This window comes from Aphelocoma coerulescens, chromosome 3 (assembly GCF_041296385.1).
Source record: "Aphelocoma coerulescens isolate FSJ_1873_10779 chromosome 3, UR_Acoe_1.0, whole genome shotgun sequence".
Classification (NCBI taxonomy): Eukaryota; Metazoa; Chordata; class Aves; order Passeriformes; family Corvidae; genus Aphelocoma; species Aphelocoma coerulescens.
In genome coordinates, this window is record NC_091016.1 from 119441918 (window position 1) to 119465905 (window position 23988).

The 23988-nt window shown below is 40.1% G+C and overlaps 1 protein-coding gene across 2 annotated transcripts in view; it reads left to right on the forward strand.

Moving 5' to 3' along the window:
- Nucleotides 1-14808, forward strand: part of PTCHD4 (patched domain containing 4) — an 80809-nt gene extending 66001 nt beyond the window's left edge. For both annotated transcript variants that reach the window (XM_069008643.1, XM_069008644.1), the window contains exon 3: nt 13175-14808. In XM_069008643.1, the coding sequence (XP_068864744.1) occupies nt 13175-14808 (1634 nt within the window). The remainder of the gene's footprint in view (nt 1-13174) is intronic.
- The last annotated feature ends 9180 nt before the right edge of the window (nt 14809-23988 follow it).

Sequence of the window (23988 nt, forward strand, 5' to 3'; positions counted from 1 at the left end):
CACACTGCTGTGTCAGTGACCCTATAAAGCAAGGCAGCCCCTGGCCCTCCCACCATACGGCTGTAAGGGCTTTCAACCAGGGAAGTCATTGCTATAAAAATGTGATAACCTGAATTAGCACACTGTGTTTTCTGTCAAGTCCACAAAGGTATTAAATTTACAGACCCCACCAAGTTTATAGATATAAACATGGTACCTCAACAGAACTCAGAAATTCAGCACCAAGGTGATTTTTTGCACTTGCAGTGGCAGAATAGCATCACCCTTTGGCTAAAGCCTTTACTAGAAAACAGAACAGAACCAGGGCTGTGACTGTCTATACAATATTAACTGTTTTCTATGCTCCCTGGCATGCTTTTACTCTGTCTGTGGCACTTTCCCAAATAATTACCAGGTGCAAATTAACGCTTGTGCATGGCCACTCTGTTCTAAAGGTTAAAGGAGTAACATACCATGGTTTGCATGCTTAGACTGCACCAGCTGGCCCCTGTGACAGAAAATTAACCCTAGAAATAATTAATTCATTAGAATGGATGCAGATTAGGAATCTCCAATGACCTCCACAGGGATGTATGCACAACAAAAGATTCATCAGAGAAGGCACTACTCCTCCAGACTCCTTGATATGCTAGGAAAATACGTCTTCAAACTAATTTCACATTCAAAATTATTCCCATCTGAAACTATGGATATACAAAATAATAATGGGAAAAGGTAGGGCAGCCAGCTGACTCACTGTTCCTGGTATTCCAAGCAAAAAGAACGCTCCCCAAAACAGACGGGCGTCTCATATATTGTTCCAAGACTATAGTTTAGCCTTAAATTTTCAGACTGAGTTTAGCCAGAATAATAATTGAGTGAAAAATCTTAATGATCCTCCCCCTGGGATGAACTGCTAAAGGTCAGGTTTCAGATACATTAACGAGCTGATAAATGCTGCTAACTGGGAAAGGCTTTTTTGGAGCCCTGCACAGACCAACCTACTCTTGTTTTTGATGGCAACACCGGGCACATCAGATGGCTGAGGGAGTTTTGCCATGAAACAAAATCTCCTCTCATGCTTTATTTACAACCATTTCACCAGGGTTTATGAGGAGCAGCTTGAAGGTGAGGCCACGCCCTACAAAACTGAGAAAGAGCTTTTTGGTCTAATTCCATCTCTTCATGAAGTCCTCTAGTCAGTGATTTGGGGAGTGAATCAGACCCATGCAAGGAATGAGTCCTTCATTGGTGCCAGCTCTGACTCTTGGAGAGGCTGAAAAACAATGAGGGAAGGAGTCTAGGGCTTGCAGGAAAAGCAGCAGTCATGTGCTATCTTAAAAATTGGGAAAGAAACATATTTTAACAGATGTCTATGAGTTTGTATGGTTTACTTCTGTGTCTTGGTCCAATGCCCAAGGTATTAATCCCCAAAGTAAGACATTTGCATATATTGATTGATATCAGACTTTAAGCACATAAATAGCAATAAAAATCCTGTGCTACATGAGAACAACAAGGCTGGTAAATGCCATGAGCTCACCGATGGATCCTTCTGATAGTTCAAAACTAGATAGTTTAAAGCCAGATACTTTAAAACTAGATTTCATTTGCCTCAATTTCCCTGCCATAGAATTGGCATAATACCCATAACAGTCTCACAGATGTCATGACATTCATTCATATATGCAGTGCAGGAGGGAATCGATGCATGCACTGCTATATCATCCCACGGCAAAATAATCAATTTTTAATCATTGCTGTGCACAACTGCCAAGGGTAAACTGGAGCTGAGACCAGGCAGTAAAAGAGGCAAGTATTTGTATCAACTCAAAGACAAATTTCTAAATGGTATTGCTACAATACTAAAAATAGTAAAGTCAAAAACTTAAACGCCAGATTTAAGGTCCTGAAGAGCTGCACAACTTTAATTCATTCTTCTCGTGCATTTGGATCTTAATGCAGTCAACCCCATGAATACAAAGGAACACAAAATCATTCAGACTGACTCAGGTCAAAGGGTTTATGTAGCTCAGCATCCTATTTCTGATAGCAACCACTGGCAAGTGCTTTAAAAATGAGGATTTCAACAGGTCAAGCATCAAGTCATACTCTCCCAAAACACTCCCCCGGGCTCCTGCTGCTTCTTGGCTCATTGACTTGTGCACCTAAATATGTTATCTCTGACTTTAATGACCCTTTCCATGCAATTTTCCTCCATGAATGTGTGCAATTTCTTATAACTTCCTGAATGGTCCATATTAGTGTTACAGGGTTCTGAACAAATTTGATACAAGTGTAGCTGCAAGCTGTGGAGCAGCAGGCAGAGCATCAATACGTTTTACAGTTTTCATTTCTCAATAGAACTGCACAACGAAGTTTAAGGAGAATTATTTTATTCCAATCATCAGATAAGTCATTTCTTCTCTCTTTGGTTCATTTTGCTTTTAACCCCTTGTCTAGTGAGAGGAAGACCTTAGGTCCAAGGAAAGGCTTTTGGCCATGTAGAAGAGTGCTAAGCACCTTTATAACCATTTGATAGCTTGTCTGAATCAATTCCTGCATCTACAGCATTCCATCTATGCATATTCTATAGCATATATACTGTTTATCACATCATTGTCACTGCTGTGATAAACAGTATATATGTTAACTTACACATCCTGTATTGGGAACCTGGCTAAATTTATAGGGACACGCTGGGAATGTGGTAGAGGGCTGCTGCTCCCCCGGAGTGTTGCTGTGTGAGCAGCACAGTTTGTGTTTCACAGAGCAGGGCAGCAGCCACATCGCTGCATCGGCTGCTTGGCAGCTGCCTGTGACTCTGGAGCAGATGGATGTGAGGATGCTTCCCAGCCTGAGCAGGACCACTGGTGGCACAGCCTGAGCCAGAGCCCTGGAGCTGCAATGATCCAAATGCTGTCCCAGGCTCGGCATTGGCAATGGAGCAGCCTTCCTCCACGTTCCTGTGCAGTGCAGGAATGGGGCTTTTGGGGAAGGGAGAGGGAGATTTAATACTGTTTTTCAAATTGCTGAGTCAGTCCCCGTATATCCTTCACTCCCAGCAAACAGAACAAAAGGCCAATGTCGCCTCCCTCTCTGCCTTCCCATCCCTTTTCTGAAGTAAACAAATGTCAGCAAATCCTGCACTAACAACTGTTAAAAATATCACCCGGTCAGCAGACAGGTTCATTCCTTTTGCTCTGAAGCTCTCTCTTCACTGCGGTAAAGGTGTGCTGTTACATCAAGATAGGCAGTCTAAGTGGAAATCTCAGTGACCAGGGGAGGAACAGAGGTGTTGTGCTCTGCACCACAGTGTCACCAGCTGGAGTAATTTCCAAATAGGAATTACTAGTGTAGGAATTTGACAGGATGTGAGCCGGTAACTATCAAGGTAGAAGTTAGCCCTGCTTTACTCAGCTAGAACTTTGTCCCTGGGGTAGCAACTGAAAATGAGCTTCTTCAGCCAAGATGCAGCACTCACTCTCTTTAGTGTATTTCAAATCAACCCCAGCACCAGCTCTATAGTCAGAGTGATAAGATGGTGCCCCATTAGATTTTGGGAATTTATGAAAAATATTCATGATCAGAGCAACTATGTCCCTTTCAACAGGAGCTAAATCCCCAGAGAGCTTTGCCCAGGTGATTTTCCATCTGCTCCAGGAAGGGGACGTTAGTTGTTACAATGAATAATTTCACTGGGGAAAGTGAAGAATGAACTTTTTTGCTTATTGCTTGTTATGCCTGGAATCTTATAGTTCAGAAACTTCAGATTGTGCAGACAAATGTATCTTGTCACTGAAAGGTAAAAGTTTTCTCCTGTCACTACTGGGTCCCACCACTGATAACATTATATACTTGTCTCATGGGTAAAACTCCAGAAATTTGTCCCACTCCCTTCAAATACTCCTTCACTCTCTTCATTTGCTCAAACTTACAAATGCACTGATCATTTTTTGGACATATATTCTTTCACACCTTCTATTTACTTCTCCAACTATTTACTTCTCCAACTATTTAACCATTTTTCTGCTTTTCTTTAAAGAATCTATTCTTGCTCTATCCTTGAAAGAAAGCAGCAAATGACCAAACATATTGTTTCTATAATGATTCAAGTATAGATTACTTTTGCTGGATGCCAGAATCTACACTTAATCAAAACATTTTCTTTTCTTGGGTCTCACTATTACCTTATTCTTTTGGATGTTACTGGATTATCACATCCAGGTGATAAAGTGTTCTGATCAGTGTCACAAATCCATCCTATGCTTTTAGCATAAACAAGTATATAATAAATTCATTTAAGACTTAATCTAAATTCATTATCTTGTCTTCTATATGTCACTTAAACTCCCATCAATAAATAGCAGTTTCCATATGTGCAGTTCTTACTTACAATGTTCATTATAAGGCTTAAATGAGAAACAGTGAAAAGCGTTTTAATTCATTGCTAAGCACAGCAGAAAACTAAGCAGGATTCCAACTTTATGTACAATTTTCACAAATGTAATTTATATACATTAGCTCAAATGTAAATCTCCCTTAATGAGGTGTGCAGCCCGATTATTAATCACATCCACTGAAACATTCTCCATCTTCAGCTTTATTTCAACGCGGGGGGGGGGTTGCTATTTGATATTTCTGTTCCTTCAAACAAGAAGAAGAGTTTCTAGGCATGAAAAGTTGTAAAATTCGACCTTAAAATGAACTTTAGCAAGTGAACCTTGAATACAAAAAGGTGTCATTACAGTTCAGTTAGAAACATGTTTGTGTCTAGACCAGCAGGTCTTTGGCTCATCTCCAGGGCTCATCCTGGGCTTCTACCCAGGGATGCTTATGGGGAAGCCCTGGAAAGGTCCTTTCAATATAAAAGATCCAAAATTGGATAAGATTCAGAATCAGAGATGCCAAATTCTTGCCAGCATTAATTATTCTTAATTTAAATCAAGATCAAGGTCCCACATGGTGGTCTCTGTGTAAACATGGATAACAGTGTTTGCCTTGAGAGCCTGCAAAATGAGAGACAGAAACTGATGAAAGATCAAGGATGTGCCAAAAGGATGTGATGTGTAAGTAAATTATCTCCATGGCATTTAGCTCAGTTCCCATAGTTGCTTATGTTTGAGCTTCTGTGTGTTGTCTGGGACATTTATTTAGAGGTGGATTGGAAAGAGTGGAGTGAGGGGGCTGTCAAGGACTGTGGAACAAATTAACTCAAGAGGGAACATGAACTACCACTTTTAATCTATGTTTCCAACAGATTGATGTTAATCTGATTTATAGGTTGGTGTTTCTTAGGATATTGGAAGGCAAGGGAGGAACTACAGCTGTGACTGCTACATCATTACACCATTTTCTTCTTGTACAGGCAGCTACAGCTGCAGCTGTGGTCGAGAATTTGGCAGAATTTCATGGGAGCAGTATTAGGCTGATACTGAGCTTTTCTGAAATGCAATTATACAGCCAACTCCAGACAGAATCAAATGTTTGCCTCTCTCCTCACTGCTCTTCAGCCTCAATCATGGTGCTGCTGTCTGCCAGGCTCCACTGAAATGCCCATGAGGAGACCAACTCTTTTATGTTTTGGTCTCACTGGAAATTCCCAGAATTATTTAAAAGGCTTTCAGAAATGCTCATGCAAGCAGAAATAAATACAATTGCATGGAGTACACATGAAGGCAGTCTGTATATTTAACATGAATGTCCTATGATGTACTGTTACTTTTTAAATGAAGTTCATATTGTAATGGGGATACACCAAAATTTGGAAGTCATTGATGTGTTCAGGCCTATGGCAAAGTGGCCATAGTCTGACAGAAATATTTTTAAGGAAATCAAAATATCTATTAAATATAACTGACTTCCTTGATGATATTTGTGACAGATTTAAGTGCATTTTCTATGTTTATCTGAAGTGCTAAAATCTAGCAATAATGAAATCTCCTGTGCAGCACTGGGGATTTCCCTGAGGTCCTTGTCACTAAAGACGATGGCTCAGCTGGCTGAGGTTTCATTGCTCTTGGTTAAACATTCTTCCTATAAAACCCAGCTTTGTAAATTAGACAATTTATTATGATATGGATCTGTTACTTAAAAGAAGAATTCTACCCTGAACACTCTTCAACAGAGAAAGGCACAGCAGGGTATAAAACCCCTCTGTCAGCATTTCTGCATAAATCTGGTTAGAGAACAAATTGTGCATGTAGTCACCTCACGGAAGAATGGACTTGGAAAGGATTTAATTTCCCTGTTTAAATGCTTTTAAATATCACAAAATACCATGTACCAAATGAAATAAAGAAGTATAGGTTTAGTGAAAACAAAATTTCTGCAGGAGATTGAGCAGGAGATCTTGACTGGACTTTATGTAGTAGTTGCTGCAAGCTCTGTGACATTCAGAAGATGTAAATACTATAATACCACTGGAAATTCCAATGGCTCAAGGGCGCTCCTCCCTTTGGACAATGCTACTCATCAGTGCATCACTTCCACAGTTAGACCCTCTATCCCCAAAGTCTGAACCATCCCAGGCATCTTACTGGTAGGATGAGGTCTGACTTTACCTCTAGTACTAAGATTCTGGAGAAAGAGTAAACCAGTAACCACTGTGAGAGTGGTTTGGTCCCTCAGCTGCCTCATCAGACCCTCCCAGTTACCACTAAAGCAGCACAACAGTCAAGGCAAAACTAAATAAAGAAAAAATGGTCAACAACCCAACTATGTGAACAATTCAATTACAATCACTTTACAAGCACCTAGAGAGATGTGAAAGTAAAACCATTTTTTTCCTACTTACATTTTAGATTAGTTTTTAAAAATGTACTCTATCTTTTCCTTCTTCTTAATCAAGCTGGGAATTACTTTACTCAGAGTTGTGGTTAGGGTCCACTTCTTAGCTGGATGCATTGTCTGAGATTTACCTTTATGGAATGGGATCTAGATTAAGGTACACATTTCCTACTGCTACCTAAAGTATGACCGAGCTTCAATTATTCTTTGCATTCTGCATCCAAATCCCTAACGATTTACTGACTCTTTATAAAGAAGTAGTTTAATAATTTTTCTATTGCTTCTTCCCTCCCTGAGATGCAGACAGTCCTTGGTGACTGTGATTAATTTGCTTAATCTCTGTGCTTCAGTTTTTAAATGTAAGTGGGGATACAAATATTAATGATACTAATATTAGTGATTTAGCACAAGAACAAATGCATTCTACACTGCAGTGTGTTGAGATGCAAAGTTTTTCCTCTGTAAAAAAGGTGATGATGTGAACCTAAGGTCTCTAAAATGGAGTGTGTTTTCAAATCAATAAACCTGGGTAAGAGAGTGTAGAGAGCCAGCAACGTGCTCTAGAAGGTGTCCCTGCCCACGGAATGGAGTTGGAATCAAATAGTCCTTAAGGTCCCTTCCAACCCAAGCCATTTTATGATTCCATGATTCTGTACTTCAGTATGCTCCTAATGATCATGGCCCCTGCTATTATGGGGCATTTATTAGGTAAAACTAGACAAGTTTTTCTAGGACATGAATTGCCTATTCCCAGGGGAAAAAAAAGAGAAAAAAAAAAAAAAGAACAGTTATTCCTCTAGACAAAATAATGTAAAGTTTATTTCCAGTAGACTCATGGCAAAGATTATGTAAAAATATACTTGCTTCCCACCACTATGATTTAAAAGAAAGCTGCCTGTTTGTCCTTTGTATACACAGCAAGTTACATGTGTGGATGTTAATGAAAACTGAATATAACAATTTCGTTTCTCAGTGCAGAAATGCTGAGTAAAGCTGTGCTATGGCACTTCGTTTGTTTGAAATATAATGTAGACACCCAGGTTGTCACCACACTGACTGCAATCACCTATTGCAGCAAATAATCTTCTTTATGTCTTGATGCAAAAAAAGTGCAGAGTCATCCTGAACTTCCTTCCTAGAAAGTTTGTAAAAGCTGGCAGCAGCCAGCAGCTCTCCTTCCAGCAGAGCCTCATGGCTTCAGACTGGGGCATCAGTGGCTATTATGTGGAGCTGTGAATGCAGATCGAATTCCTATCCAAAGAAGCTGACTGATTGGGGCAGAGGCAACAGCTAAATGCTGAATGGGCATGCTTTGGTTAAGAAAATACCGAAGACAGATTGTTTTTCATGCTTAAAATTTCTAAAGTATCTCAAGACAGAGTTAGGTATGATGGTACTAAAGTAAGAGACCTTAGAGATCTGAACGGAATCTGCCTCCCAGCACCAACAGGATCACAGAATCACAGAATCACCAGGCTGGAAGTAACCTTCAAGACCAGCAACCCCAACCCATGCCCTGACACCACCTCAACTAAATCATGGCACTGAGTGCCACATCCAATCTTTTTTTAAACGCATTGAGAGATGGTGGCTCCACCACCTCCCCAGGCAGAGGATTCCAGAACTTAATCACTCTTTCAGTAAAAACCTCTTTCCTAACATCCAACCTAAATTTCCCTTGGCGCAGCTGAAGACGGTGTCCTCTCGTTCTGTCAGTTGTTGCCTGGGAGAAGAGACCAACCTCCACCTTCCAGGAAGTTGTAGAGTGATAAGGTCACCTCTGAGTCTCCTTTTCTCCAGGCTAAACACCCCCAGCTCCCTCAGCCGTTCCTCATAGGGCTTGTGTTCCAAGCCCTTCACCAGCCTTGTTGCCCTCCTCTGGACGTGTTCAAGCGTCTCAATGTCCTTCCTGAGCTGAGGGGCCCAGAACTGGACATGGTACTCGAGGTGTGGCCTCACCAGTGCCGAGTACAGGGGAAGAATGACTTCCCTGGTCCTGCTGGCCACACTATTCCTGACACAGGCCAGGATGCCCTTGGCCTTCTTGGCCACCAGGGCACACTGCTGGCTCGTGTTCAGTCGGCTATCGACCAACACCCCCAGCCCCTTTCTACCTGCACCCGGCACCTACATTAACATTTATTAATCTAACCTTTAGACTTGCAATGAAAGCGACTTTACGGCCTTCTTAGATAGTGTGCTCCAAAGTTTAATGAAGCTTAAAGAGAGTTGTTTTCTCTGATATCTAATCTAAATGGTTTTTGGGATATTTTTTTTTGAAAATGAAACTAGTGATATCTTCTCTTTCTCCAAGTAGAAATGAGATAGACTTGATTGCTGCCCTTATTATACCTTTTTTATATTGAATGTTGTTGAGTCCTCACTTGTATTCCAGTCTATAAGGGGAAAAAGTCCAATTCATTCAGTTTCTCTTTATGCTTTTCACATACCAATAACAGGCCATTGTTTGCTGGTTTTATTCTCCAGGGCATTCACCCTATTTTTTTCCAATTTTTTTTAAATGTTGTCACCCACAGCAGCAGTCTGGAACTAGGTAATTTTAAAGGTCCTTTCCCATACAAATCTTTCTATGATTCAATTTAAAAAAATCATGCCCCATTTCAAAACAGTGCCCCAGTCCTCCTTTTTGAAGATAGATACTTTGCTGCTTCTTTCCATTCTTCTTGGACCGTCCCATCTACATTTATCCCCTGAGATGATTGCTAATTGTTCAGAGATTGCTTTGGCTTAACTTTTAATTGATTCATTTCTCCAGGTTGAATGAATTTAACTCAATCAAGTAGCCTTTAATCTCTCATTTCACTGTTTTTGTTTCTATCCCTATTCTCTTCCAGTTTATTTTAAATATCTGCTAATAATTAATCTTTTGTTTTTAAATTTGAGGCAGAAAATGCATTATTATTTCCGTCTTCTCTGCAGCCTCCCTTACTTGCTCTCCTACACTCACAAACGACGGGATAAAAATTTCTTGTCTCCTTTCCTTCAAAGCAGTCATAGGCCATTGCCTGTCCAGCAAATAAAAAATTGCTGTACCTCATTCATGTCATGTTAGTACCAGAGAAACTTGGCAGTTTTGACCCAGAGCCAAAGGCCCTCTGAACCTTCGTAGAACTGGTCAGTGAACTTAACTCCACTGTCAATGTTGTTGTGGCATTAGGAATGAAGCTGAAGGAACAGAATTTTATAGAGTGACTGTGTTGTCTGAATCTTGAGAACTGCCAGAAAACATTCATGAAAAATAGATATGTATCCTTGTTGGGAGAAAGGAATAGACCTGCTTATCTGGGGAGAGCAACAGAGGCTGACTGGAAAACTTGGTATCAGAGTAATGACATGGGGAAATTGATCAGGCAAAGATTTCCTCTTGTGTCAGCAAAGGAATTACTGCACTGTATTCCCCAATACCCGTGTTTGTGTGATAGAACTGAAGTTACTTGTAAAAGGAGAATAAGGGGAAATTTGACATTGGTATAATAACAATCATGAGAAAATCAGTGCCAATTTTGATACTCAAAGAAACTAAAATATCAATAATTTTTCCCTTAAGACACTATTTGTTTTATTTGCAAAAAAAGCCTAGAGCTTGATTACAGGGTTTTAATTTTGAATGTTATCATGAGTTTGGGCACACACATTAGTGCATACTCTTGGGTAGTTCTCCACACGTGTTTGGCAATAAAGCCCCTCTCTATAAATCATTGTGTACCTACCCCAAGGCTAAATGCACCCTGGTAGTCATCACTGAGAATGTGATATGCTAACACTTATAAAGTAATAGCAATTGAAAAATGGCAAAGGTGCAACTGTGAACATGAACTTGCAAGAGGGTAGATAAGTGAGATTTTGGAATAAGAAAAGTCCATATTACTGTTAATTGTTGATAGAACTGGTAGAACATTGCTTCACTCTTTCCAGTGCTGGAACATGCCCAGAGAAGGGAACGGAGCTGGGGAAGGGTCTGGAGCACAAGTCTGATGAGGAGCAGCTGAGGGAGCTGGGGGGACTCAGCCTGGAGGAAAGGAGGCTTAGTTTTCACTCTCTACAACTTCCTGACAGGAGGGTGCAGCCAGGTGGGGGTTGGTCTCTTTTCTCAGGTGACAAGCAATAAGACCAGAGGAAATGGCCTCGAGTTGCTCCAGGGGAGGTTTAGATTGGGTATTAGAAAAATTTTCTTCACAGAAGGGGTTGTCAATCATTGTAACAGGCTGCCCAGGGAAGTGGTGGAATCACCGTCCCTGAAGGAATTTAAAGGCTGTGCGGATGTGGCACTGAGGGGGATGGTTTAGTGGCGGGCTTGGCAGTGCTAGGTTAATGGTTGGGCTGGATGATCTTAAAGGTCACTTCCAACCTAAATGGTGGTGTGATTCCTGTACCATTAAATTGAGCCATGCCAGGACATATGCACTCGAAGTGGTGACCAGCCAGCCTGGGCCACACCCAGCAAGACACTTAAACACTTGCTATAAACATGTAAAAATTGCCTTCAAGTCACTTGGTTCTGCAGATTTGCTCAGCTGAAGGAGCCAATTCTTTCTGCTTGATGGCCCAAAAATGACAGTGTGCAAGACAGCTGTGCCTTGAGAATTTGAACAACTCACCCTAAACTTACCAGGGAATTCAAGGTCCCTCCTGAACTGAGATGCTGGCTCATAAGAAAGCAGCATTTCCACACAGGCCTTTTGCTAACTGCAAGACTTCTGTAATACTGTATGTTTATCTTTCACTGGGGACATGGATCTGCAGTAAAGCAGGTAACATTCACAGAACCTGACAGTTTATGCTGTAATTTTCCCTGTCTAGAACAGCTGTCAGGAGTCTGCTTTGGGCAACATAAGCAGCTGTATGAATCCAAAAAATTTGAATCTAAGGACAAGCTCAACAGACCTTTCGTTGCACACACTTGATTATTTGCAAATCTCCTGTTGTCATATTTCTGGGTTTAATAAAAGAAAACTTGCTTCGTGCCTGCTTTGGTTCATGCAATTCTTTTACTACAGAGGGTGAAGGCCCACAGACAGAGGCAGAAGCATCTGCAATCTACTTTTACTTCTTTTTCTGCTCAGTAGTATGTCTCCTTACATTGGCCAGAATTTTCCCAGGGCTAGATCCAATGCACAGAGAATTTTGCACTTCCTAATCCAAATTCAAATTTGTGCTTTTAATTGTTTTAATTATTATTTGAAAGCCAAATTTAATTGTAATTTGAAAACCAAACCATTTTGGATGGATTTTTTTTTTTAATCTTAGCTTTTTTATTTTCCCCCAAGTTGAAATTCTCTAATGGTAAAAAAAAAAGAAAATAATGTGCACGTGTGCATATATTCTTTTCAACATACACATGTGAATATGTATACATTATACATAACTTTTGTTTGTTAACCTTTTCCAGTAAGATTAGCTTATGTTTTACTGTTCTGTCATAAATTTTAATAGCTGTAGACTTCCTAGAGTGTGATTGTGACAAGTAAAATGAAAATGAGTCTGTATTACATTTTAGTTTATTAAAAAATCATACCCCTAAAATAGTTAGGAATGGAATAAAAAGCCAGAACCTGTCATGGAGCACTGACCACATCTGACTTTTCTGAGTGTCCTCTCACATGAGCTAAGGGAATTCCTTGTCACCAGGAGGAGCTCTGGATAGTAAAGAGAGAAACACAGACAACCAGAGAAAATAAACCCATACATTTTCTAGACAATTAATGTGGAACAATGGCTTAGCCAGTATTCTTCTCTCCATCACTTCCACCAACATGTCAATTTTCATACAGTGTGCAAAGTTATGTACTATCACTGAGAAGTTCCAATTTCACTCAGTAGGCAGAGAATAATGACACAAATTATTCTGGTTATTTGTACTTACAGCATAATTTTTCCTTTGTCCTGTATGAAGAGCCAAGTAGTCCCATTCTTGGTCATACCCATTCATTTCTCAAATAATCTTTATACTCTTTGGAAGAAAATGTTACTTATATTTTTAACTGTTTCAAGTTGAAGCCCTTAAACCTTGAAAGATGTAGTAGGATGACACAAAGAATTTCTAGAATGAACCCCGGACTTGAACCAAACTTCATGTTCTCCTTTATTTGCAGTCCATTTGGGAACTAATTCAATGTCCATTAAAATCAATTAGTGTCTTCATTTTTTTTTTTTTGAGCATGGAGAGTCTCAGAATATCAGGCCTGTTAATTTAGGCACCTGCAGATGAATCTGGTATTTAGCTTTAGATAGACACTTCACAATTTTCCATTTGTTTAACTGGTGACAAAAACATAACAAATTTCAGCAGACAAAATTTTTTTACTGCTGGAGCATGAAACACCTGGGGGATGACTGGACCCCTCTTGATATATGCAGACATATAAACTTCATTTTCTCATTCTAGGTCATGGAACCAAAGGAGTGTTTGAACTCCTTTCAGGATGGCGTCGGACCAGAGAGAATCTGCCTTTCAAGGACAGAGTAGCAGATGCCTACTCAGACGTCATGGTCTCCTACACGATGACGAGCTCCTTGTATTTCATAGCCTTTGGCATGGGTGCAAGCCCCTTCACCAACATCGAAGCTGTAAAAGTCTTCTGCCAGAACATGTGTGTCTCCATCCTCTTGAACTACTTCTACATCTTCTCTTTCTTTGGCTCCTGCCTGGTTTTTGCTGGCCAGCTGGAGCAGAACCGGTACCACAGCATCTTCTGCTGTAAAATCCCCTCAGCAGAATACCTGGACCGGAAACCTGTGTGGTTCCAGACCATGATGAATGATGGCCATCAGCACACTTCTCACCACGAGACCAACCCGTACCAGCACCACTTTATCCAGCATTTCCTCCGAGAGCACTACAATGAGTGGATTACCAACATCTACGTCAAGCCATTTGTGGTGATACTGTATCTCATCTATGCCTCTTTCTCCTTTATGGGGTGCTTACAGATTAATGATGGAGCTAACATCATCAACCTTCTTGCCAGTGAGTCCCCAAGCGTCTCCTATGCCCTCATACAGCAAAAGTATTTCAGCAACTACAGCCCTGTGATAGGCTTCTACATCTACGAACCTCTGGAGTACTGGAATGGTACTGTGCAAGAAGACCTAAAAACACTCAGCCAGGGGTTCAACACCATGTCCTGGATTGAACAGTATTACCAATACCTTCGAGTGGATAACATCAGTGCAACCAACAAAAGTGAGTTTATCAGCATCCTCCAGAGTTCTTTTCTAAAAAAGCCAGAGTTCCAGCATTTCAAAAATGACATCATTTTCTCCAAAGCTGGAGATGAGAACAACATAATTGCTTCTCGTTTGTACCTTGTGGCCAGGACTAGTGAAAACACACAGAGGGAAGCGGTGGAATTGCTGGAGAAGCTGAGGCCACTCTCTCTTATACAGAGCATCAAGTTCATTGTGTTCAACCCTACTTTTGTTTTCATGGACCACTATGGTTTATCAGTAACTATGCCTGTCCTGATTTCTGGTTTTGGCATCCTGCTGGTGTTAATACTGACCTTCTTCCTGGTTATCCACCCTCTGGGAAATTTCTGGTTAATTCTCAGTGTCACCTCAATAGAGCTGGGTGTCCTTGGCTTGATGACCTTATGGAATGTAGACATGGATTGCATTTCTATACTGTGCCTTATCTACACTTTGAATTTTGCCATAGATCACTGTGCACCCCTGCTTTATACATTTGTATTAGCTACTGAGCACACCCGAACTCAGTGTATAAAGAACTCCCTCCAAGAGCATGGGACAGCCATTTTGCAGAACGTTTCTTCCTTTCTTATTGGGTTGGTCCCCCTTCTCTTTGTGCCTTCAAACTTGACCTTCACACTGTTCAAATGCTTGCTGCTTGCCGGCAGTTGCACACTTCTGCACTGTTTTGTTATTTTGCCAGTCTTTCTAACCTTTTTCCCACCTTCCAAAAAGCACCACAAGAAAAAGAAAAGGGCCAAAAGGAAGGAACGAGAAGAGATCGAATGCATAGAGATTCAGGAGAATCCTGATCATGTTACAGCAGTCTGAAAGGCTTAGAAAAATATAATAGTATATCCTCTTTTTAAAAAAGTGTTGCACAGAGATGCAGGGAAAATAGAGCAAAGATCTCAGCTGCTTGTGCTGGCCAGGTCTGACAAGGCAAAGGAAGATCAAGAAGGGGTATTCATGACACCTCAAGGTGCAAACTTTTTTTAACAAAAATAATGAAAGTGAAATAATCTCAAATGTTTCCTTTGAATCCTCATTCTCCACCAGGGAAGAGTCTGTTGGCCATTAAGTATTCCTGAGTCTCAAACTGTAGCTCTAAAGGGAATTGCTTAATATGTCATATGTAGGACTGAAGCAAAGGTGAAAAAAAAGAGTTACCATTAAGTAAACATTAGGGGAAAAGGCAGATTTGTTTGAAAAAATTGTCCATGGAAGAGAAAGAAACAATATTTCAAATCAGAAAATGTTACAAGACCAAGAGAGATTGAAAATGCCATGGTAATTTTTTATTTTCTTGAGGAAGTTAATTAAGAAGAAACCTATGCACTTGGGAAGTAAATGTTTAAAACTATTTAAGCCAAAGTACTTCCCAAATCCAGTATACCTTGTATACCTGTAACACCACAATTAGAGCATTGTTGCAAATATGGGTGGCAAAGCTAAGGGATAGAGGTACTGTTTATACAGGAGAAGAAATTATCATAGCCATTTGGAAATTTAACCCTTAGTTCCTTCAATTGAGACATATCACTGTTACCCCAAGAGGTCACAGCTGGTAGTTAACACCATACATATATTTTGGTATTTCTGAATTGTGAATTTCCCCTTGAATGAACAGATCTCACAAAACTAGCCCAGGCCATCGCCACTGCAGCACTGTTTGCAGTTCCTGCAGTGTAACACTTCTGAATCCTAATTTATCGGTGTTGACATTAAATACTGAATATTAATCAAGCAGGCGCTTTAAATGTAATGATGGATTGCATTTCACAGGCACAACGTGACCGTGTAGCAGCTGAGTCAGCTCTGGAGCACCTGCACAGTATTATCATTATATATTTGGTCCAAGGGACGAAGGGATATGTTTGCTGGTCCCTGCAATATGCTGCAGGAAGTGGGATTTTCCCCTTCTTTAAGAAAAACGTTATTCAACAACTTGCCACACACAAAAAAAAACCCCCACCTTGTAAAGCTTTGCATGGGGCTGGATCAACACCTAGCTGTAAGAAGACAGATTGGTCCCCTGTGGGAAGGGGAGGGGAGGGTGAAATGTCTTTTTTATTGTTATTATTATTCCTAAATATTTGAGTGTTGATCATCTGCAACATAAAGCTTTGTTATGGCAGTTGAAATTTCACAGGAGAGTGCAGTAAATCCGCAGTTACTATGTGGCACTAGAAACTGTACTGTAAAGAACTATGAATGACTTTCTCTGCTTTGTAAACTACTCAGCTCAGTAGCCCAAGGGAAGGGATGAAAACAGATCTAGCCATTTCAGTTTGCTCTTGGCCCAGTTCTGCACTGGAGCTTGCCATGTCAATCTCTCCCTTCAGTATTTTAAAAGGGCTTGCTTTCTACTCTCTGGAATATGGTATGTATAGCATCCTCCATGAGCAATGTCTTCCTGAACCTATAGTATCCATGGGGACACTATGTAAAGATATCACTATATGGAGCGTCTATGTCTACTTTGTATGTCTTACTTGTGGGTACGTTTAAAAGATAATCTGGAAGCTGTCTGCCTTCCAAAATGTGTATACATGTCTATTTGTGGCTGATAACTCAGTCTCAAAACTGCAGAGTTTGCTGACAAGGGTGTGTACATATGTTTTACTAAAAAGCTCTCTGCAAGATGTTAATTCTTTGCTACGTGACGTCTCACATCTTCCATGTTTCATGGTTATGGAGAGCCAGAAAAGTTCACCTGCGGTACAAAAAAAAAGCCATTTGAATGCCAGTTCTAATGTTCATGAGCTGCTTCTGTTTCCAAGGAATGCAATTTCACCTCTTCTCTATACTTCCTGTACTTTGCCATTTATCATTAGCCAAAAATGACCTCTGTGTTTTAGGAGTGGTCAAAACTCTGGATTGTTTGAGGAAACTTTTGAGTGCAACATGTCTTAGAGAAACTTTCTAAACAGGCAAAGCTTCCAAAGTTTGAATTTGAAGCCTAAACTTCAGGGGTAGCTGGATCAAGGTTGCTGGTTTGACCCAAAATATTCGAGGGCCAGACACAGGATTGAGATCTAAATAGTTCAGTAAGGTTTAGGAGCAGGAGATGTTTTAATGTTGGGTTATGGCTCAGATGTGTCTCTAACTGGGAAGGCTTTACTGACCTTGATTTGCATCTTGATGGCATTGTGCAATATCCATCCTATTTTGAACACTCCATTGTGAATGTCAAGCTTCCCGTGCCTCTTTTTAGATTTCCTCCACTGCCCACACAAAACCTGGGCTGTTGCAGCACTGTGACCCTTGGTTATCACTTCTGGGGGTGTCACCTGGGAAATTCCTGGTCTTCTCTTGTACTGCCAGATGTATCCCAGGGATGTCTGTCATGCATTGTATTGAGGGAAACAGCACTTTCCAAAGCCATCAAAGCCAGGATTCATCTCATCTAATTTCAGATATTAGCAATGCAGATATTTATATCTGAACTTCCTTTATGGCCATAAGAGAGTGACAGACACTTCTGATCCATTTTGTAGTTGTATATTAGGAGTAAATTAATGAAATTTTTTTAAATGCAGATTTCTGTCCATTGGTGATCAAGGAAGCTCAGCACAATCAGTCCAAACACAGACAGCAGCAATGCAGATTCATCCAGACCTGGGGAGATTAACCCCACTTAAAATGACAAAATATCAAGAGAAAGAGAAAAAGATTATAAGCATGCCTTCCAAGCTTCAATTTTAGAGATAAATCCCAGGAATAATTCAGCTCAAATTTTATATTTTGGTTATGAAGTTTTATGCAAAACAGATTGTTTAAAAATCTGGAATTCCCTTAGCAGAGGATAGTGAGCCAAGACATCAGAAGATGTCAATATTAAAGGTGGGCTCACACAAATGAACTAGAGTTTGATGAGGAGTCAAACCAACTCCTCTCAGTGTCACACATGTGCAATAGCACTTGTATAACAGGTACCAAATACATTGATCACACACTGGGACTAGAAGGTTTTTATTTCTATGTTGATACAGGAGTAAAGCAGAAAACAAACCAGATCTTCCATGGATGTCATTTTTTTATTTTTGTCAACCAATTTCCACATCCACCAAAAAAGACCAGTGCAGCTGTTACTTCTGCAGATACATCAGTCTCTGCGGAGCAAGGAAAACTGGAATAATTTTGGGATGGAGAATCCACATATTTTAATTCTTCCACTTGATTTTGCTTTTTTCTTTCAATTATTTTCAGGACATTATACCTTTTTCTACAGCACCTTTTCAGTTCAACTGGAGCTGCATAAGCACCTGTGAAGAAAGCAACATAGCTCATGCCAAGCAATTTGACACTGATACATGCAGCATACTGGATCTTCATTACACGCTTTTTTGCCCAGTTACCATAAATCCCCTGCAATACAGTGCATATTCCTTTAATGTCTGATTTTATATATGGTCCAGATAATCTTCCAAGAACCCTGTGTGTATCTCCTGCTTGGATTGGTTTCATTCCCTCAAAGTATATTGCTTTGAATTCATTGTTGAGATAACTCTGTTGAAGTCAACAGATTTATTGCCATGATATATTTGACTTTGCATGTCTTCTGTCTGGTAAGAAGTGAAACCATGACAAATGAGCCTCTTACATTGTCGGTGTGCTTGTTGAACAATATATCTATCTATACTCTATAGCCATAGTTGCATGCTGCACTCGGGCGGCTGCAGTGAAGGTCTATTTCTTTACACCTTGCTTTGTGGGCTATTTTAACCTTAATCTATTCCTCTGTCTTTCCTTTTTTTATTACAGTTAAGTCTTCTCCTCTGTAGTCCATACTTGATGTAGGTTTAAATTGGATTTTAGGAAAATATTGTTTACTGTGAGGGTAGTGAGGGCCTGGCACAGGTTGCCCAGAGAAGTTGTGGCTGCCCCATCCCTGGTTGTGTCCCAGGTTGGGTTGGACAGGGCTTGGAGCAGCAGACAGCATGCTGCCCATTGCAGGTGGTTGGAACTAGATAGTCTTTGAGGTCCCTTCCAACTCAAACCATTCAATGTTTCACAAATTTATTTCCTAACAAAGCAGTGCACTTTTTAAGGTCAAGGTAGGTACAGATGCATGGCACCTTACATGCATAATTTAAAGAGATGATCTTCAGGGTTATCATTCTCAACTTTTTACTTCAAACAATTTCTATTTAGAATGCAACCTGCCACGTATTAATGTCTATTTCAAGTTCCTTGAACAACTTTAGTTTTGAAATTTTCTCTGATGGGAAGGAAAAGAACCAGGGGGGAAGGAAGAATATACAGTTAAGTGGTTGTGTAATCAGTGTTCTTTTTTTCCCCAAAGGCTTTCACTGCTCTACTCTTAATTAAGTCACACTGAGTAGTAACTCTAGCATAATTAAGATTTATTTCAACGTAGTTATTCCATATTTCACTATGACAAGAGCCTGGCTTATTGTCTTTATGCAAGTACCATGCTAAGTCTCTGATTAATTTTTCAGTAATTATAAACTTTAATAAGTTATTTTTCATTGCAACACTAGGTTTTTGAGTACTTCAAGCTCCCATTTGATCTCCTAGGAAACATTGTAAGGAAGCAAAGTTAGGCAGTCAGTGAGCAAAAGATGTGTAGTGTTGCTGGGGAAAAGGGATTCTCCGCAAAGAGGCAGCTTCTCCTCCAACAAGGCTTTAAACACTGATGATCAGGATATCTGAGAAAATTAAGGTGAAATGGAAACCTGGAAACCAAGTGAAACATTGTTTAGAGAGTATTGTAACCAAATTATTATAGACAGATAAGACTTTTATTCTTCTTTCATAATGTCTCACACAGGCAAAAGGAATTTGAACAGGAAAGAAAACTTGATATGGAAAGCAGCTCACCCATCACCTAAAATTATTCTTTTCACTGTAGTCTTGCATGAACCATGCCACAGACTGAGTTAGTACAGGTTGTTCCACCTCAGTATGGGCCTCTCCATGGCCTGTTTTCCACGGACAGGGAGGGAGGGATTCCATGTTTGTTTTCACAAACTCTTGAGGAGAAGATTCTGAGCTGTGTCCTTACCTGACAGAGCTGTGTGGGTGAGAGCTGAAATATGCAAGCACAGGTATTTCATGCCCCACTTGTTCTCTTTCTGCCTTCTCATGAGCAGCAATACCATGAACCCCTGGTACTAACCCCACGTTGAGTGCTGGAATTCATCATTTCCCCAGGAGTAACTTGGAATTTGTGATCACAGCAGCTCACAGGCTGACACAAGCTGATACAACTCCGACCAAGATTTTAGGGGCTTTTTTAAGGTGTTCTTTGAGAGATTCCCACTTCTCACTACAGAGCCCCACACATCACCTCACCTGCCCAACAATGGAGAGGTGGAAATTCTTCTTCTGATATGGCAGTCAGGTAAAAGAAAATCTTCTGTAAGCCTTTCTTTTTAATCTTAGAGGCTTTTCCCAAATGCAATCTTTTTTTTCACTCAGTCACTTCTCCATCTCTTTCTACCTCCTTCATGGTTGAAAAGCAAAGGATCCACTGTGAAACTTGGATGCTCATCCTACCCCTAGCGATGCAAAATATCATTAACCACAAATTTGAGATGGGTTATGGATGTTCAGATCAAGCACAAGGAGCTGCCTTTCTTGCCCGCACAGGCAATCAAAACCCTGCTGAAAACAAGTAAATGTGAAGCAGTTCATCTTTCCTAGCTCTCTTTGTTTCCCTCTTTGACATACCAGTGTGTCCACAACACTATTCTCATTTTCTTCCTGCTTCCTCATTAAAACAGAGTTTCTTCTCCCCACTCTCTGAGGCTATCTTCCTTTTACAGCTCAGCTTATTTTGTACTTTATTCTTCTCTGTGTGCTCTCAACCTCTTCAAAATTTCCCTATTTATTTTTGAAAATTCTGGGAGCATAACTGTTGAAGTAAATAGAAGATGCTTCAATGCTTCAAAGTGCAGCCTGTGGTGCAGACCTAACTAATTTATAACAGAGCCCAAATAGCTAAATACTTTCTTCAGACAGAAAAGTGTCTGTAAGAAAACTCAGAAAAAAAAATTAAGTCTATATTTCCATTTTTATGAGGTTTTTATCTCATAAACTTCTACTTCTTGTGATTCCTTTACTCTAGGCATTTATTTTTCAGCACACTTTTATCATAGAAATGCCTAGTTTTTCTCTGCTTTTCTGTCTCAGAAAAAAAAAAAAAAAAAAAAAAAGAATATTTCCTCATGTCCTCAAAAAGAAATTATTGCCCCCAATTGGAACAATTTTTTGTCAAATTTCTGTCCAGAGCACATTTTCCTGGCTAATTGTACAAACCTCTGGAAACAAGTATTCTAGTGGAAATGCTGATACAGCCTTAACTACAGAAAAATGATTGGTACCTCACCAGTGTCCTGCTTAATTTCAAACCCTCTGCACCAGCCTGCTGGATTTCCAGCCAGTATTCCTAACATGGATTGATAATTGTCTTCTTCACCACATAGGCAATATCAGCATGTCAGTGTCAACCCTGCTTACATAGCAAAATCATGAAGAGATTAGCCCAGCTTTTGCTGGAGCAGGGAAATATCCCAGGCTAAGGCAATATGGCAGCCCTCTGCTCTAAGACTGATTCTCAGCTCCCCAACTGTGTGTTGGATATTGCCTGAGTTCCTCTGTAAAGAGCAAGAAGCATCACTTTTCTTTCCATAAGCAGTTTGAGAAAAGGACATGAACTATTTTAGATTTAGTCATGGATAGATATTTTTTACTTGGGAATTTGAATAGAGATGTCAATCAAATAGAGTAAAAGTCTCCATGAATAGAGAAATCTTAGTCCACAACATCTTGCAATTCTGACTTGATGCTTCTCTGATCTTATTTTCTTTCATCAATAAGGACTGAACTTTTTTCACACTTATCACATTGAAGTTAATCCCTGACCTACAAAAACACCCTGTCTGCCAGAAGCAGACATTCTCTTGGAGGAAATCCCATTGGTTTCAGCTCCATGTCAAGGGAGATTTTGCGGGATTTTGCCAAGCAGTGGTGTTAGTATGTACCTCCCCAGGCGTAAGCCCTCGTTCCCAACATGCAGACCCAAATACTAAATATGTAGGATTAGTGGGATGTGTGATTTTGCCTCTACTGAAAAAGAAGAGGTCATTGCAAAATTCAGTTCTGAATTCACCATGAGGTGGAAAAGCAAAGAGTGTCCAAGGAGTCAGCCTTAGTTATTGTACCTGTGTGAGAATTTCAAAGAGGGCTCATCCATCTCTGAAAGCTTAAACAGGGACAGTATCATGCCCTGAACAAGAAATTGTTCTCTACTTGCTACCTCAGAGAGCCACACTGCTCCTGAACAGCATCATGGAGCCTGACCTAAGTCCTGGACATGACAAAGTTGAAGCACAGAACTTAGAGTGCACGTTCTTAAGACCAGGTGATTCCAGGTTTTGCAATGACACAGGTATTGAATTTAATCTGCAAAGCTATTAAGTACCTAGAGAAGTCCCTGGCACAGCTTTGCTCCAGAAAACCAGCTCTCTCCCCAGCAATCCCTGGGTACAGTCTGGCTGCTGCTATATGCCAGGGACAATTCCCACCAGACAATTTATTTACAGTTACCCAATTTTTAGACTACAGGACTGTTTTATAGTATGGACAGTGACAGACCACATCAGCCTCCTTCAGGGCTGCAGAGCAACCCTGACATTGCTTGATTTATTCTCAAAGTTATAACTTTAGACAGCAATGCAGCCTATGCTCATAGTGGTCTTTTACTTCTGAAGATCTTCATCTGGCAGAGTACTCAAGTAAATGATTTAGTTAATCAAATTCTAGAGTCTCATGGACTGAGACATCTTTAAATTTAAGCATATGTTTAAATACTGAGCTAAATAAGGATGCACTTATGTCTGTGCTTCAAGTTAAATAGGAGCTTTGCAGAAAAAGAGGCCTTAAAAGAAAAGGCCTTTTTTCCCATAACGTACTAAATTCTACAATTATAGTAGCAATTTCACAATATGTAGAAAAACCGTGCCAAGCACATATATTTTTCAGGGTTTCAATTTCCCTGATGTAAGACATCTCAGGGACATTTTAGTGATTTGTTACAGTCATACAACACTCAGGCAAGAACAAAGCCTTGCTGAGCACTTTTCCGAGAAAAAAAAATAGCAAGATCTTTGACTCAGAATGAGAATACAGTATTTTATGATGTTAAAGCTCATTTCTTAAAGAAAAAATTAAACTTTTCATTTAATGTAATTAATTGTTTCTTTCAAGTGACACACTAGAGAAGTGCTGGATATGCCTCTATTACAAATAAGACAGGAATTGCTCAGTGAAGTTAAATTCAGCTTTGCAAATAAAAAAAAGATAACACCCCCCACCAAAAAAAAAAAAAAGCAGGCTTTGTGCCCAGTGTAAAATTTGTCACAACATCATCTGTTGCTTTTTAATGAAATATGAATGATGACATAAATAGGACAGAAGTGGGGAATCACATGTCCTGGGGCTGCATCTGGTAAGGAACAGTTATGTACACCAGGAAAAGAAATCAAGTCCCTACATGTGAAAAAACAAATGCAACTGCCAAGCCATAAACATGGTGAATAAACATGCACATAAGTCTTTGCCAGTCTGAGGACTGGAATAAACTGATATTCTGATCTTGAAAAGGAAACAGAACTTCTTAAGGTAGACATTTCCTCAAAACCCTTAGAAAGATTCAGTGTAACTAATCTCTGTTTCTTCCAAGAACAATGCTTTTTTAAAAACTTTGCCTGAAAACATAAACTCAGTAGGTACACAGTCTCTATAAGCATTTAAGAGTCTAATGACAAACAGTGTCCTTTCATGAAGTAATTCTTCCCCTGGGATGTCTGTAGCAAATACTTTATGGAAGCGCCATAAAGATGGAAAGGGACATGTAAAATTCAGATATTAAAGATGTCCCTTCCCAGGCTACAGTCAAAGGAGAGAAACATGCACTGCAGTTCCTTGAGCTGAGGTGGATACTTTAGGATGAGGGCCCTCGCACAAGTCTGGCAGCAGCTG